This window comes from Hippoglossus stenolepis, chromosome 3, assembly GCF_022539355.2.
Source record: "Hippoglossus stenolepis isolate QCI-W04-F060 chromosome 3, HSTE1.2, whole genome shotgun sequence".
Lineage (NCBI taxonomy): Eukaryota > Metazoa > Chordata > Actinopteri > Pleuronectiformes > Pleuronectidae > Hippoglossus > Hippoglossus stenolepis.
In genome coordinates this window covers 1,550,881-1,568,376 of record NC_061485.1, presented here as the reverse complement: position 1 = coordinate 1,568,376, position 17,496 = coordinate 1,550,881, and the positions used below count along the sequence as shown (strand labels likewise).

The 17,496-nt window shown below is 44.2% G+C and overlaps 1 protein-coding gene across 1 annotated transcript; it reads right to left on the bottom strand.

Moving 5' to 3' along the window:
- Positions 1–3,817: 3,817 nt before the first annotated feature.
- On the bottom strand, positions 3,818–16,494 carry LOC118105054 (ubiquinol-cytochrome-c reductase complex assembly factor 1). The gene is made up of 9 exons (XM_035152434.2): positions 16,255–16,494; positions 13,837–13,944; positions 11,891–11,998; positions 10,546–10,618; positions 9,698–9,755; positions 9,243–9,351; positions 6,706–6,783; positions 5,224–5,337; positions 3,818–4,660 (listed from the first exon to the last, which is right to left on the bottom strand). The coding sequence occupies exons 1-9, from the start codon at positions 16,327–16,329 to the stop codon at positions 4,526–4,528; spliced, it is 858 nt and encodes a 285-aa protein (XP_035008325.1). The 5' UTR covers positions 16,330–16,494; the 3' UTR covers positions 3,818–4,525.
- Positions 16,495–17,496: the final 1,002 nt, after the last annotated feature.

Below are 17,496 nucleotides of genomic sequence, written 5' to 3'. Positions count from 1 at the left end.
TAAGAAGTTTGGTATATTATTTTAAACCACGGCCGGCGACACACCCACTTTCTGGAAACCAAGCAAATACTTGAAATGCCAACCGTCGATCTGGCCTCCAGACTCCAGAACCAGGATCCGTGTGCTGTCATCACAAAGGTCTCCTCTCTCCTCCCTTCGTCTCGGCCTCACTCGTCCGTCATCCCCAATCTGAATCTTCCAAACAACAGCTTGTCAAACGTTTCCAGCTCAACTCTTCTCTTCCCTCGACGCTCACGTCACTTTGGATTCAACTCAAACCTGAAGTTGCTGCATCAGCACATTTCAGAACAAGCAGCTGCAGGCTTACTGTGTGTGTGTGTGTGTGTGTGTGTGTGTGTGTGTGTGTGTCACTGTGTTAGGGTGTGCACAGATCCCACATACCTGCACTTCAACAACAACTTCAACAACAACACCCACAAACACACACTCATCCAAAACTACTGTTTCCTTTTTCAAGAGCAAACACACAATGTCACTATTTAACTGCAGACTCGAGTTACACATTACGTCTGTGTGTGTTGTTGTGCACACCCTAACACACACACACACACACACACACACAAGACGAAGTGAATGAGTGTGTTACATAACCACCATCTAGTCGTGCGGTGACGTAGTGTGAACACGAGCGGCTGCGGTTAAAAAAAGAAACAATGATCTTTTTATTTGTCGTCTGAAACAGGAAACAGTTTCAAAATGTCTGTGGTGGAAACCGGGAGGAGCTCCAGTCTGAGGATTCAAGTTTTATATGACAAAACAGGATCTGTGACACATCAGGTGGATGGTGAGGATCATCACAAGACGCCACAGATCTCACTTCCTGTTTTGGACCAGCAGAGGTTTTCAGTGGGAAGTAATCAACGTTATTTATCCCACATTATTCAGGGAGATTATTATAATGAGGGAAAACTCTTATTGACAGTTATTAACTCGCAGGGTTGCAGCAGGGGGGAGGACACACACACACACACAGACACACACACACTTGGAAACTGTTATTGACAGCCACAGTGTTAATTCACATGTTGCTTTACGACTTCAGAACAGGATCCGTCACACGAGGACGTAACTTTCCTAAACTTGTAACTTTCATAAACTGTTGAAGAACCTTTGACCCTGAGCTGCTCAAAGGTTCTGAGGAAAACTCAAAGTATGTGGAACTCCAGGTCTCTCTGGTTCTCAGTGTGTTGTGTTGAACAGACACGTTTACATGTTCACTTGTTTGTGCACCTGCTGTTATTCTTTTATTTTGTCCTGATAACATGTAAGAGGTCCAGAGGCTTCTTAAGATAAATGTTAAATCTTTAAGGTCCCTTCAACACGATGCGTCTGCTAAATAAAGATGGACTCCACTTCCTCCCACTGTTCAAACAAACATCTGTGATACCAACGCTGCTCTAATTCAGCTCGAAATAGAAGCTTCTGTTAATTTGTCAAATATAAATTGAAATGATTTGTATGTGTCCGTCACATTTGATCCTTTCTCTTTTCTCTTATCATTTAAATATCGTAAAGAGTTTGAACTCTGAAAACATAAATGCGACTTCACAGCAAACTGAAGTTTCCACAGAACACGTGTTTCTTCTGCTCGAGCACAGACAGACTTTCACAGTCGCTCTCCACCCACAGCTCCGTCACTCACACTGAGCGGCTCTGATGAGAGTCACAATGTGAGACACTGTCACAGGACACTTTGTCCTCTGGGACAAAAGAAAGGGACAAAACTAAAGGTTGAAATTTAAATAAACCATTTCTGAATAAAAGCTGCAGTGACACAAGAGGACGACACAGAAAACCCTGTCACTGCTTCGAAGTTATGAAGAGAAAATGTGAGATGCATCGAATACTGAAGAAAAATGTGCCGGCAGCAGAATGTGATGTGAACATTAAAGCAGTTATTAAACAGCTGTCACCTCAAATAACCACGTTCACTTCTTCTACGATGACGTTTAGCAGATGGTTGTTTCTGCTCATTTCACTCAAACAGGAAACTCTGGACTGGTGCAGGACATTTGCATAGTTCATGTTATTGGTGCAGTTTTACATCGAATAAATAACATTTAACTTTGAAAAGAAACAGACGACGAAGCTGCAGGATGATGAGTGAGCGAGTTCAGTCTCACGTCAACAAGCTGTGGGTGTGATGGAGGTGGCAGGTGAAGCCCTGTGGGGGGGGCATGGACACACATTCACTGATGTGTGAGACCGAGGTCGGACAGAGAATCTGCTCTGACCTGCTGCAGCTCCTCAGACGTCAGAGAGCGACTCGGCCACCAGGGATCCTGATGAACCGGGCGAGGACCTGGTTCATCTCCTCCTGAGACACTTCTACTGCAAACGGAGTTTCCAACTGAGCTGATGTGGTTTCATGAAAATCTGTATCATGGTCCACAGAGGATGGACCTCACTGAGTGTGTGCTCATCTAACAGCTCAGCTTGTTCCTGCATGTTGTCTGTTCTCACACACACTTGCCGGATCATTTGCTATTCTGATGGGATTAAACCTGATTCTGTACTGAGGCAGGAAGAACCTGCAGACACACACACACACACACACACACATGCACGCACGCAGACACACACACACACCGGAAGAAATGGTTTCGTGACAAATGGATAAAATCGTTTTCACAGCACATCACGTTTGAACTCATACGTGACAGACACATCAGAAATAAAACAACACAACAGTTTGAATAAGACTTCACACTTTGTTCATCTTTGTGTGACTGTTAAATGACAACAAGTCTGTTTCTACGACACACGTCACCATTTACTGGAAAAGATAACATTTGAATTAATAAAAATAACTGTTTGTTTGGGACATTTTGTGAAAAGTTGAATAAAAAAACAGATGAAAAATGTATCTGCATGTTGGAAGAAATAAAAAATAAAAATTCTGCCTGTTAAAATAATGTTGGATCCGTTTCACTGAAGATATTCTCTGTACAATTCAGTTTAAACTGTATATTATTTCTATTATATTTAAAAATTTTTATTGCACATTTACTTATCACTTTACTGATGTTTATCTTTTGATTATGCTACGATAATCTTATCTTAAACTTGTTTTTCAGTTGCTCAATGTTTTGATCAACTTTTATTCAGCGTAATAAAAACAGGTGGATAAAACCTCCTCAGTGAATTGTCTTTGATCCGCTGCTTTAACACATGTTTAAAACATGTTAAAGAACAAGTCTGTGTCATGATTTAAATTATTTCTTCCAGAAGCTGCAGAAAGATCTGAGTTTCCTGCTTTAAACAGTGGAGTGTGGCGCCATCTACAGGCCACATGCAGAATGTCAGAGTAGGTTCATGTCACAGCTCTATTTCATTCACTGGAGATAAACAGCGCCCCCTGCTGCCACACGTGGTGACTACTCCCATATTTGTGTATTTTACAGTGAGATTTACTCCCGTTTTCATTCAGTGTGACTTCGTGTCCTGGAAATTTAAAATTAAAGCCCCGGGACTGAAACCCTGAATTAGAGCCTGAGACTGGAGCTGATGTTCTGTGTTTGTTATTCATCAAACTGTCAAAAGCAGCTGAATCCACCGATCAGCTGCTGTTTGCAGTGATTCAGTGACGCTCAGTTCAACTCACTGAGTCACGGCAGCTTCTTTTGCTTCTTTTATTCTGTTGGTGACAGTAGATTTCTGGAGGTTTATTTTGTAGGGGCAACAGATGACAACATCCTGAGGAGGAGGAAGTCGCTGTGACTCAACATCGACCTGTCGAACACTTTGAATAAATCACGAACTTTAAACATTTAAAAACAAAAACAAAGCTCAACAGTTTCATCCAGAACATTTTATTTTTTCCACTTTTTAAAAACAAATCAAATAAACAAAAGAACCTCGTTTCTGTGACACTGACGTACGAGTGTTTGAGGCTCAGCTTCCTGTTCGGCTCCGAGAGCGTCGAGTCAGACGGACAGAGACACGGACACGTTTGACCATCTGTCGTCACCGGACCTCCCCGGAAACTTCACTGAACGCACAGTGAGGGAGCGGAGACAGACGCCCAACACCTCTGCGGGAGGAAGGTGTGAACACGGAGGTAAAGAAAATACTTCATAAATACAGCACGGCTGGCGTTCATGGAAAAAATGAGAAAAATATAAATACAGTGCGTCTGTTTGCAGAGACGCTCTCAGAACCGACAGGACGACGACATGTTTCCAGCTCCACCCTGTTTTTACTGCTCCTCCTGAAACTAACTTCTGATCGGACAGATCATTCACGAGAGGAGGAAGAACAGGGGGAGAAACAGGTTTTGTGAATTCAAGGAGAAATGAGAAAAATAAAGGAGGAAGAGAAAGCTACAGCAACAGATCTCATGTAAATTTAAAATCCCACCGTATAGGACAGCAGAGGAGCGGAGGACAGGGACGGGAGACAAACAAAGATGGCGGGTGAGATGGCGGGAAAAGGAAAACAACACGTGAAAACAGGCGGGCGAAGAGGACGTCAGTGGAGGAAACAGGAAGTCCCTCTCTTCGTCTCACAGTCCAGCGTCGTTGTACGTGGGTGTAACCACCTTCAGGATGCTCTGTGCGTTCTCCTCCACCAGAGGGCGCCACTTCACCTCGCCAGTCAGGAGCAGGTCCTCGCCGTCCAGAGCGTCGATGAACTGCATCTGAAAACAGCAGCAGCACGGTCACAACACTGGTACTGCACTGAGGCCTCCTGAGGGGGGCGCTGCCTTCACCACGTTACACACAGGTACAGTTTAGACCGTCGACCTCGGACACACCGGAGGAGTCGTCACGCGATTACACAGAAGAAGAAGAAAACCTGTTTACATACAAAGGTTGTCTAGGAGACACATGACGCATCACTCTGTCACGTCACTGCATGTTGCAGTTCAACACGTTAGCTGTTAGCTTAGCACCTGCACCCATTGGACGGTGCTAGCTGTCAATCACACTGTGGTATCCCCCCCCCCCAACACATCCGGTGCTTTATGGTCTGTTTGACTCTAAATGATCATAATTCACTAAATGAACATCAGCTGTTTGAAGAAGACTTGAAACTAGAGACTGAGACAGAAACTCCTGAATGTTTCCTGACGTTATAAAGTGAGAAGTCACTTTCTATAGACTTCTATAGAAACCACCAGAGGAGTCGCCCCCTGCTGGTCACTACACAGAAGACAGGTTACAGCATTGTTTATATAAAACAGCTCTGACGTGAATTCACCTGTTTGCGTACGTACTCCACCATGAGCTCCAGCTGTTTGGGGTCTTCACACTGACGATTGAACAGGTTCCTCCACAGAGCAGCAGCCAGCACGCAGTCGTCAGACAGGATTCCCTAAGACACACACACACACACACAAACACACAAACAAACACACACACGTTAAGTGACAGCACAGCATTTCCTGGAAGTGGTTGGCCAATCAGAACAGACTTTATCGGTCCTATGGAGATCTTACAACCCACCAACTCTCCAGCAGTTAAACTCAGACTAGTCTCGTGTTCCTCGTGGGGATTTTACATTCTTACGATGTGATGTTGTTTTGTTACTCGTGATTAATTGTTTGTTGCTATTTGAGAATGTTTCTCGATCTCAACAAGACTCCCTGATAATAACGATTAAAATGCTCAGCCTGAATATAAGTAGAACACGAGTCCTTGAAGTCAGGACATTGGTGTTTTGGCTGCATCTCTACAGAAAACCTTCGGTCTCCTGCAGACAAACACACGACTTCTACAGTTTGGGCTCGTAAGACATTTTCCATAAAGCAGATATGCAGCTCATTTACATGTGGCAATATAAACGGTTTTATTACCGCATGACGTCTTCTATCTGCCGACCGACTATGTGCACATTACGGTCGCTAACATTTATTAATGCATATTTTTCTCTCCGCTTTCCAACTCCACCAACTTCTGCTAAATGATGATCGATGTGCCCAGCGAGGGTCTGCGGCTGGGAGCCATTACATCCCCCTGTTCACTCATTCTGAACGTCAGTGCGACCAATCACACGCCACAGCTGTTGTCATTAACTGGACTTTGTTGATTTTGTCAGACGACGTCATGGTCGTAAAACAATGATGTGATCGGCGGCGCTGGAATGACTCCTGGTTGACGTTTGGCATTTATGAGCCACGATTAAATCTGCGCTTTATACCGACTCACAACAGCGGCAGAAAAACATGTAAATAAGGACGAGTGTCGTACGAGGGGACAGCGTCTCCGTCTGTCTCTTCGTACTGAGACAAAGTCAGGAAGGAATAAAGTTCATCAATAACTGGATTGTTCTTTATTACTTTTCAGTGTTGTATTATTTTAATATCTTACCTTTGATTTTGTCTAATATCACTGTCTGTCTTTGATCGTTTTAATTTATCATTATTACTAAATTCATACAGCTCTTCTATACGTTGAACCTTTTCTATCACACATCACTCAAACACTGTCTGCACATCAGGGGCACTGTGGGGCTCGGTATGATTCCAGGGACACAGAGTGAAGGAGCCGGGGATCAAACCACCCTGGTTAGTGGACCACCCGCTCTACCTCTAGAGACCTCAAAAGTTAATTTGAACTCAACTGACTAAATAATAAGCATATAGAAACCTTTCAGACACAAACTGCTACAATAAGCTGGACTGTGTGTGTGTGTGTGTGTGTGTGTGTGTGTGTGTGTGTGTGTGTGTGTGTGTGATCTCACCTCGTCGTATCCAAATATCGCAGCATAGAAAGTCTCTGTCATCGCCTTCAATGCTTCCTTTCTGTGGATGGCATCAATCTACACAGAAAGAGAATAAAAAGCTCAGCTCATATTTCAGGAAACTGTGAAACAAACACTGCAGAATAAAACTCTCCTTCTCATTTGTTCTCTTCATCAACATCTGTTTCTTTAACTGCTAAACTTAAACATGTCAGGTTAAAGTTTTAAAATCAGAAGTTCAGTCTGTGTCCTGTGTTGAAATGAGGAAAGTGCAGCATCTTGTTCAGTTTCACAAATAACAAAATCCTTGATGTTTTGACTCATCGGCTCCACGAGATCTTCAGTTTAATGTGAAGACAGAACCGAACAGACCTGAAGGAAACTGTCTCTTTAGTGGACGAGGACACGTTTGGTCCACTGGGACGTTCTCGTCGGTCACATCTGCGTCGTGCTCAAAGAGCTTTCAGAGTTTCTACATAAAGAATCTGATTGTTCGAGAGTTGACGTCCAGAAGGAGAGAAACTCCAGAGAACCTCCTCCGTGGGAATTTCAGTAATATTACGACTCACTTCGTTTGGCTCTATACAATTGAAAATGTAACTGATTCAAACCAAACTGATCAGAAACACTTGAACAAACCGTCTTAATTTAACGTCTGCTTTGATTTGTTTAGTTTGGTCCATGTCCCATCTGCTAACAAGGAGGAGGCGGGGTTTATGACCTATACTGCAGCCAGACACCAGGGGGCGATCACTTTTTATGGAGCCGTCATGTCGTCCATCTTTACAGTCTATGGTGCAGATTCATGCTGTCACCTTGTTGTCTCATCAACGTGTTTCATGTATGACGTGTCCGTGTTCAACCGCCTCAGAGACGTGTGATTCTCTGGATCACATTTAATACAGAAGTTAGATTGAAAGTTCAGATTTGAATTCTGAGCCACGTGTGTTCTGGTCAAAGGCAAGTGTACGAACGCATGCTGACAAAAGTTCACATGTGCAGCTGTGAAAACACACAACACCCCCCCAACACACGCACACGCTTCCCCCTGTACTCTGCCCGATGCATGCGTTCACACACACTGAGCGTGACCTCACAAACCGCACTGCCATTCCTCATCTCTGACCTCTTTCTGTCACACGAGGCTAAATAAGCTCAAACTGGACTAAAGGCCTCAAACTGAAACGCCGGCTGAACGCTGCTGCCTCCGTCACAACTAACATCCACGAGATCCTTTTCACCAGCATCTGACATCAACGCCTGCCGAGCAACACGTGTAGATTTTCTGCTTGAGGACTTTCATCCACACAGATGAAGCCATTTAGACCTTTTAACACCAGGTGCAATGTTTGAGTGCTTCTCTATTTATCTGCAGCAGAGAGATCCACTCCTCTCCTTCTCTCTCTCTCTTCCATCACATTGACGTCAGACTCGTTCGCCAGTTGGATCAGAAGCATCGACGGAAACGCCATCGGCCCATCGGCCCGTCGCAGAGACACATTGGTATCGGGATAAATGTTGCAGATGGATGCATCTAAAAGTGTCTGCACAAATACTTTACATTTTTAGGAGTTTTACTCTTTAGGTTTTTAAGAAGTGAAAGAAAAAAAGCATGTTTTTGTCTGTAGGAACTCATTAGATTTGATTCCAGTTTAATCCGAGTAGGAGAAACTCTCTCTGAAAGTCGCATGTGGACAAAGACTGAACGCTGCGATGTCAATGAGCGACACTTCCTGGAGCTGCTCCACTGACAGAGAATAGAGGAACGACTCTGTGGACACGGCGACCGCAGCCAGGCCGACTCTCTGGGGACCTGGCTACGCTCTCCGCTGGAGAACTGCTGCCGCAATTATGCTGATGTAAAACTTTAAATAAACAAAACCTGCATCTATGCAGCAGCATGCAAAGGCAAGAGTAAAACTTAATGCACTGTTGCATCAGCCCGAAGAGGAAATGTGGCTTAAATAATGAATATTTATTTAACAGAATGACTTCAGTCGTTTTCTAGCACAGAAAAAGTAAAGACGCTGCTTGTTTCATATGTGACAAACCAGATAAAACTGACTAAACAAATAAACAAACTAAATATTAAAACTGCTTCAATGGAGTAGAAACAGTGGGAAAAAAAATCTAAATTGGTGAAACTTGACAGGAGAAAATGAGACTTTCAGTTTCCCCAAAAGTAGAAATACTACAAAAGGAAGAGATACTACTACACCCAGAATGCACCAGGCTCCCAGGTCCCTCTCCTATTGGATGCTTGACCCGAGTTCCGGTACGTACAAATACTAGCGCCAAAGCCAGAGTCAATACACCGCTTGTAAGAGTAAGAAGTTCGTCAACATCGGTTTGTGAAACCAACGCTTTTAGTCACTGTGCTCCCGAGTGTACGGAGCAAAGAGGAAACGTGTGAGATTAACCAGAATCTTTAAGAGCGGACTTTGGTCCCCGTGAGGTCGACTGGTCCTGACAAGGTTTATTCTGGAAAAGGTGCTAAAGAGGAAACAAACACGAGTTAAAACACACAAAGAACTTACCCCCATGATTTTGCTCCTCTGCTCCACATCCTCCCACATGGAGTGCACGATGTAACGGCACATGTACTTTCCTGCTCTGCCCTCTTGACGCATCCGCACCAAACACATCCTAACAGACGACAGGTCGGATTAGAACAAACGTTCAGAAGTAATCTATGAGATATGTGTGATGTCAGCATTTACTTTCTCTTTAAGTTATGTTATCGTTGGAATAAGTAGCTCATTCATTGGAGAGTTAAGAGTTCCAGTAACTTCGGTGTTTCCTTATCGATGCAGTAAAGTATAAACATCGACTTCTCAACGTCAAGTTTCTCAGGTTTTGTTCTCGACCTTTTTTCACTAATGTGCTGCGTCCGCTGCGCCATGTGAAAAATGAAAAAGCACAAGACTGAGGTACACGACATTATGGAAAAACAGTCATAGTGTGTGTGTGTGTGTGTGTGTGTGTAACTCACCATACATGCAGCTGTGCTACCAAGAACCAGGAGTTGAGTGTGTCAGGGAGGGCGCACTCTGGAACAAACACAAAATGTCCACACGTCTTACAACACATCACATGTTCACTTGTGTTCCTACACACGCACACACACACAACTGATCAACAGAAAATGTAACAGCAACTGTATAAGAGAAAACTTTTAAAGATTATTTATTAGTTATTCTTGTGACTTAAAAAAATCCCGAAACGAGCTGAAATGTTGATAAATCAGAGTCAATGGACGATTGAAGTTTTGTTTCAAACTCTGGTTATGATTCAACGCTTTTCTTTGATCCTGGTGAGAAAATGAGAAGTTGTCACTTTGCTCTCAGGGCGTCACAGATTATAACTGAAAATAATGTTTGATGGCAGAAATATTTTCCACATATTGTTAATAAAGTGAAACCAAATTAAAATGAGTGTGTGCGAGTGTGCCAGAAAGTAAAGTGTCAAATAAACGTGTCAGGGTCCCTGGACGCTCATCAGCTCCAGTTGGACCAGAACAAATACATGCGCCTTAATGGTGTTTGGACCAGGACAAATACTGAAGTGTGTGTGTGTGTGTGTGTGTGTGTGTGTGTGTAGTATTACTGAAAAAAAACATACTTTCTCTCCCGCCGTCAACAATAGTGCTCTTATTTTGAAAGGTTTTACCATATAGTGGATGTAAATGTACTCTGCCGACAGGAAGTGGTGCTTAGCCTCACAACAGGAAATAAATCAGGTGTCTTTAAGTCTTAGTTTGAAAGAAATATGAACTATTCAATAAGCGTTGTTGGCGCTCGACACCTAGTTGGAGATTTAGCGCTCTGCGAGCACACTTACTTTCAAAGAAGTCGTCGTAATTGATTCTCTCTACACAACATGTGTACATGCGCAAGGCAGCAATCTTGATTTTCTGTGAAGACAAAAGACACAAAAGAAAAATCGGTTAAATCAGAAACGTACGCTGTGCGATATGTCCAGTAAAACATCGTCAACTCGCTCGCGGTGAATCCTCCAGATAATATCGTGCTGTATTCTCACATGAGCCTAGTCGGGCAATATCCAGACATTTTACTGGGAGGCTGGCAGGAGGAACTCTGGAGGAACTCTGAGATTTGTGTTATCACATGGAGCCCCTCCTGAGAACGTCCGAACTGCTAAAGCGTTTCACACCCGAGAATAGGAAGAGATCAAAAACATTGTTCCAGGATGTTTTGTGTCTTTGATTCCACACACAGCTCCATCAGCTCTGGTGTCACGACACAAAGTTCAACTCCCAGCAAGTGTGTGAAGAACCACACACTGGACACGAGGTCAGAGACGTGCTCAGGCCAAACTCTGCCAACCTGGTGTGGAGCCCAACATTTCGCTAGATGACAACAGCCCACATTCCTGTGCACATACGCCACCTCCAGGTCTTCAGCCAGAACCTCCCACAGAACCAACCCCTGCCTGTAAATGTTTATTCTTTAATGAGGTCATTCTAGGAAAACATTCACTGCAACAGTGTCATCACATGAATGTACAAAAAACACAGAGACGTCCCCGAACAATATTAACATCTCCTTTATGATTTAATTAAAGAGTTTTCTGCATAAAAATGATATCGTGTCAACACTTTTTCTTTATTCACCTCAAACGAGGCCAAGTTCGTTTGACTGTAAATCTGTAAAACCAGACGTTTGAAAGACGCATGTTCAAGACTAGTTCTCCAAGTAGTGGAGGATCTTATATAGACTGTAAATAACTGCTCTCAGATGAGAAAACCACATTAGTTTGATTGTAAGATAAAATGTAAATAACCACTGCACTTTGTCTGGCACGTTTCCCACTTTGGTTTTTAAGTTTTAAAGCCAGTTTCTGTTTTTCTTATTATATCCTTTTAGTGTTTTATCATTTTAAGTGTTTTTAGGCCAGGTGCAATATTCAACTCACTTTTATTCTGGATTATTATTCTGGCTCTTGCGTGATATGTCCTACTGTCCTATGTTGTTGTACAATGTACTGTTCTGCAGCTGCTGTAGCACTTTGACCAAAGACAAATTTCCCTATGGGACAATAAAGTATATTTGATTTGATTTGAATAACTCCAACTTCCCAACGAGCAGGAGCCACCGTCCTCACGTTGATGTGGAGATCATCCTGAGGTTGTTTTGTGTTTTTGCCACCCCCCCTCACCACTCACCCATTTGTTGTATTTGAGCGGTCCTGTGAAGCCGATGGCCTCAATGAGCTTTGTGAAGGCCCCAACTTCTTCCTCCGTGTGTTGAGGCGTCTCCTTCACATTACAGAGCTGCAGGAAAACACAAAACAGTGAGTGAGGGATGGGGGGGGGGGACAAAGAAATGAGAGAGGGAGACGCAACAAACACAAGGATGAGGGGATGAGTGCCGCCTTCACATGGAATCATAATGAAGATGAAAACCTGATGTTCATGACCTCGGAGCTTAGAAATCTGAGCGCTCAGAGTTCATGAGGTAAGATGTGCGTCTTAGCATTTTTCAGAAATGACAGGATTACTTTTTGTGGAGGTGAAAGCCAATATTAAGTTTTTCTTTCTAAATTTATGACACAAAAATGTCGACATTGAGCCGTCTCATCTTTGCCCTCTGTCATCACGTCTTTGTATTTCCTGCGTTAGCCTCTGTAGCCTCTGGACACCGGCTGGTCCCTTTTGCCAGAAATCAAGTTTGAACGGATTTGACTTGACAACAACATCACTGCATCCCTCCTTGGATGTAGTCAGACGGGATCGAACCCCGACGTTCTCCTGGGTGTGGCACCGTGTCCGCTGCAGGTGAGCTGACACGTTTGTTGTCGTTGAAGAGTAAAACACAACTGCTTAGTACGAAGTCGACAAACAGTCTTCTCCTTGTTCACTTCCACGTCACGATTGTTCCGCTGAGGGCGACGGCTCGGTAGCGTCCCCCCGAAACAAGGCAACATCACCGACTTACTTTACTGCTCAACAGGGTTTTGCCATATTCACTCAAGGTCCGTTTGAAGAATAGAGTGAAATAAAAAAAGTGAGGAAAAATGGGGAAGACAGACCAGGCGGGAATGAAAACAACTCTGGCACAGACACACACTCACAGTGTGACGACACACACCTGGGGAACGTGGCCTTTCCCGACTGAGTGCAGCTGTTGAGCACATGAATAAACTGACCTTTTCTAAGCCGCATGTTGTCTTGACAGTTTCATTACAGCCTCAGTGACCTCAGTTGCCCTTCATCACGACCTCTGCTGTAAAAAGCACTGCTGTCACTTTGTCTGCTCAAATTCAACCAACGTTAAATGACCAAACCAGCTGAAGTGTCCGTGTGCAATATGCAGCGATAAGATAAAATACTGATGCATTAATGTTCAGACTCGTCCTAAATGGCCCCCGATGTAACGATGCGCATCGCTGAAGCTTTTTCAATGTTGGTCTTGACTCAGTGACAGAGCGAATGTTCTAGATATTTTCCTGAGGTTGTCTTTTACATGTGAAGCAGCAGCAGCAGGTTGTTTCTGGACATGTTGTGTAGTTAGTGTTTGTGAAGCAGCAGCAGCAGGTTGTTTCTGGACATGTTGTGTAGTTAGTGTTTGTGAAGCAGCAGCAGCAGGTTGTCGGGTCCGACTCGTTCAAACAGGAACATGTGGGGAACATCCAGGCGAGGGGCGGAGCCTGTAGAGCAGCAGGGCGGAGCCTGTAGAGCAGCAGGAGGCCGGACATGACGTATAAACTCTGCTGTGGAAAGATCAGTGTTGTTGTTTACAGCTCATCCACACCGGCGTCGGCCCTCATCACCAGAAGATCTGGAACCTCCTCGTGTTTCCCAGTTGACGTCTTCGTCTTCTACGTGTACGGCTCCTCTTCTTCATCCTGAGATGTTTGTGTTCTTCCAGTTTCACGTCCGTCACGTGTTAGAAACCTCATCAACACGTCCACTCGCTCTCTGGGAAGCTTCAGGACATTTTACTTGTGCTGGCAAGAAAATTCCAGAATGTCCGGAGAAACTGCCTCAAACCGCCCCTCACATCTAGTGATCGATCATATTAACGGTTTATTGCCTCAAACTGCAAAAATCACTAAATACTAGCCAGTGTAAATGCCTTTCTGTGTGCGTGAGCGTGCACGTGGTGTTACCTGTGTGCTGATGTGCAGAGTCCGACATGGAGGTAAACAGGCAGAGGAGACTCGGGCCAGCTGGAAAGTTACTAAAGCTCGAGCCAAGCAGGCGTTTGGATCTGAAGTCTGGAGGAGGACAAACAGAGGAACATGGTTTGAAGATGAAAAGCTGCTGACAGTGGAATTACAAAACAAGAGTTCATCTGTTCTAATGTTGCCCTGATACAAATTAAAAATAATCACTTTCACACGCTGCTAAACTAAACGGTCACAGACCAGGTCTTTGGCAATCCCAGGAAAATTCTCTCCTCTGTTGACTTCCCGCAGAACAGCTGGACCGAAGGTTGGAAACTGACCGTTTATTAAAACATAATTCATGCGTCTACAGAGTAAATCCACAGGAAGACGAGTGAGTCATGAAGCCACGCCCACAGCCATATCAACTTGGTGTCTCGCACAATGTTACACAACTTTCTACACTTTTAAACGACATAATTAATAGTAAAACTAATGAACACATATTAATGGTCACTTGAGCAGCTAGAGGCAGGTGGTCTAAAGATGGTTCCTCTGTAATCGTTAAGGTCCTGACCTTCTACGTACAGTGACTTCAGATGATGTATATCATGATCTGGTTCTATAGAAATAAACCTGACTTGAAGTCACAGCAGAGAAGATGAACTGAACTTTAAAACAGCCACAGACTCATTTGAGTTCATTATCACATGTGGTGAGTTGGTGTCTCAGGTGAAGCTGGGTTCAGGTTGGGTCACGTTGGGTCACGTTGGTTCAGTCTGGTTCAGGTTGGTTCAGTCTGGTTCAGGTTGGCTCAGGTTGGTTCAGTCTGGTTCAGGTTGGGTCAGTTTGGCTCAGTCTGGTTTAGGTTTGGTCAGGTTGGTTCAGTTTGGTTCAGTCTGGTTTAGTCTGATTCAGCCTGGTTCAGGTTAGGTTGGTTCAGTCTGGTTAAGGTTGGTTCAGGTTGGTTTAGTCTGGTTCAGGTTGGTTCAGGCTGGGTCAGGTTTGGTTCAGGTTTGGGTCAGTTTGGTTCAGTCTGGTTTAGGTTGGTTCAGTCTGGTTCAAGTTGGTTCAGGTTGGTTCAGTCTGGTTTAGGTTGGTTCAGTCTGGTTTAGGTTTGGTCAGGTTGGTTCAGTCTGGGTCAGTTCAGGTCAGTCTGGTTCAGGTTTGGTCAGGTTGGTTCAGTCTGGTTCAGCCTGGTTCAGGTTGGTTCAGCCTGGTTCAGGTTAGGTCGGTTCAGTCTGGTTCAGTCTGGTTCAGTGTGGTTCAGTCTGGTTCAGTTCAGGTCAGTCTGGTTCAGGTTTGGTCAGGTTGGTTCAGTCTGGTTCAGCCTGGTCAGTTCAGCCTGGTTCAGGTTAGGTCGGTTCAGTCTGGTTCAGTCGGTTCAGTGTGGTTCAGTCTGGTTCAGGTTGGTTCAGTCTGGTTAAGGTTTGGTCAGTCTGGTTCAGGTTAGGTCAGGTTGGTTCAGTCTGGTTCAGGTTGGTTCAGGTTGGTTCAGTCTGGTTAAGGTTGGTTCAGTCTGGTTAAGGTTGGTTCAGTCTGGTTCAGTCTGGTTAAGGTTGGTTCAGTCTGGCTCAGGTTGGTTCAGTGTGGTTCAGGTTGGTTCAGTCTGGTTCAGTCTGGTTCAGGTTTGGTCAGTCTGGTTCAGGTTGGTTCAGGTTGGTTCAGTCTGGTTCAGTCTGGTTAAGGTTTGGTCAGTCTGGTTCAGGTTGGTTCAAGTTGGTTCAGTCTGGGTCAGGTTGGTTTAGTCTGGTTCAGGTTGCTTCAGTCTGGGTCAGCCTGGTTTAGTCTGGTTCAGGTTGGTTCAGTCTGGGTCAGCCTGGTTTAGTCTGGTTCAGTCTGGGTCAGCCTGGTTTAGTCTGGTTCAGCAGTCTGGTTCAGTCTGGGTCAAGTTGGTTTAGCCTGGTTTAGTCTGGTTCAGTCTGAGTCAGTCTGGGTCAGCCTGGTTTAGTCTGGTTCAGTCTGGGTCAGTCTGGGTCAGCCTGGTTTAGCCTGGTTTAGTCTGGTTCAGTCTGGGTCAGCCTGGTTCAGCCTGGGTCAGTCTGGTTCAGTCTGGGGTCAGCCTGGTTCAGTCTGGTTTAGTCTGGTTCAGGTTGGTTCAGTCTGGTTCAGTCTGGTTCAGGTTGGTTCAGTCTGGGTCAGCCTGGTTTAGTCTGGTTCAGGTTGGTTTAGCCTGGTTCAGCCTGGTTGTTTCCATCAGAACCGGGTTCACGGTGAAGTTCACCTGTACACAGCAGGTGGTGTCCCCACCGGAAGTCCCTTACCGAACACATGAGGCTGTTCCCGTCACGTTCTTTAGAACATGTCCGGAACTCGAGCACAGAGTCAAAGTGGATTTCTGGTTCCGGACTCACGTCTTGTAGCTGGAGGCTCGTGGACTGAAGGCTAGGTCACTAAGCTAAGCTAACGGGACCGTGTTACCTTGCGGCCGGCGGCCCGGGTCGCTGCCCCGTGCACCAGGCTCCTGACGGCGGACTGCAGCGGCCGCCGGTACATGACTCCGCGGGGGTCCGGGTCTCAGAGCCGGGGAGCGGGCTGCCTCCGAACTGCGGCTCCTTCACTGGTCGAAGCTTCGGTAACAGCGGTGCTCCTCCACCTCCTCCCCCGCAGCAATGTCAACGGAATCTGTCCGACACACGATCCCGTCCGGGCGGAACACAGGCCCCGGCGAAGAAACGGTCCGCTTGTGTAAAGAGCGGTTATGGAATCGTTTTTATTTTATGAATCAATTATTATCTAAAACCAAAAGAATAAAAAACTTCTAATCTGGAACAAAGGGTCTGGTTTTATTTCATTTTCTTATTTTTCACAAGATAAGATAAAATAATCCTTTATTAGTCCAACAATGGGGAAATTTGTATTTATTACAGCAGCAAGAGTCAAAAATAGTAATAATGAGTAACATGCAATACTTAAGTGAAGCATGGTTATACTTTAGTGAAGGATAATGATACTTCAGTGTTAGGAAATATGAAAAATATAGAAGGATATGAATGGAATAAAAACTAAAACAGTGTAAAAACAAGAAACATGTGCAGCATGAGAATAAGTAGAGAATGGATTGCATATGAACCATTGTATTGCACGGACAGAATGAATATAAGACACTGAATATTGATAATCAAGAGAGTTTTTATTAGTATTTATTGGTGAAGTTGTGTTACATTATTTTTTAAATAGTTGATAAATTAGTAATTGTATCTTGAATCTGGTTCATGACGTTTAATCCTCCTGTAAAGTTTACTTCCACGTAAATGTATTGTTATTCCTGAGAGTTGTTTTATGAAGCTCTAACTTGTACGTACGATAACTAGTTCTGCTACTAACATTATTTTTTACAATCGGTTCATCAACATTTTTTCAATTAAGTGATTCAATGGTTTGTTTTAGAGCCTGATCCAAAATGATCCTTCCACAGACAGCGTTTATGTTTGCCCATGTGAAATTATTTATTTTATAGAATAAAAAATGAACACTTATGATAACATTTTACATATTACATATATTTAAAGTTATTTATCATGAAATCATTGGTTAAAATATGAAATATCAAACCTTAGCGACCTTTCTGTGTCATAAGGGTTTGATAGTGTCTGTGTTTGGGGAGCATACCAAAGCCACAGTGTCGGTCATGAACCCTCCTCCTCCATGTTAGCAGATGGG

What these genes read in the sequence shown, in the direction of transcription:
- LOC118105054 (XM_035152434.2), bottom strand. Translation starts at nt 16,329, where the DNA reads ATGTACCGGCGGCCGCTGCAGTCCGCCGTCAGGAGCCTGGTGCACGGG. An exon ending in CTCTGCACATCAGCACACAG is followed by an intron (nt 11,999 to 13,836) that starts GTAACACCACGT and finishes GTTTTCCTGCAG; the next exon opens with CTCTGTAATGTGAAGGAGAC. An exon ending in TTACGACGACTTCTTTGAAA is followed by an intron (nt 9,756 to 10,545) that starts GTAAGTGTGCTC and finishes TGTTTGTTCCAG; the next exon opens with AGTGCGCCCTCCCTGACACA.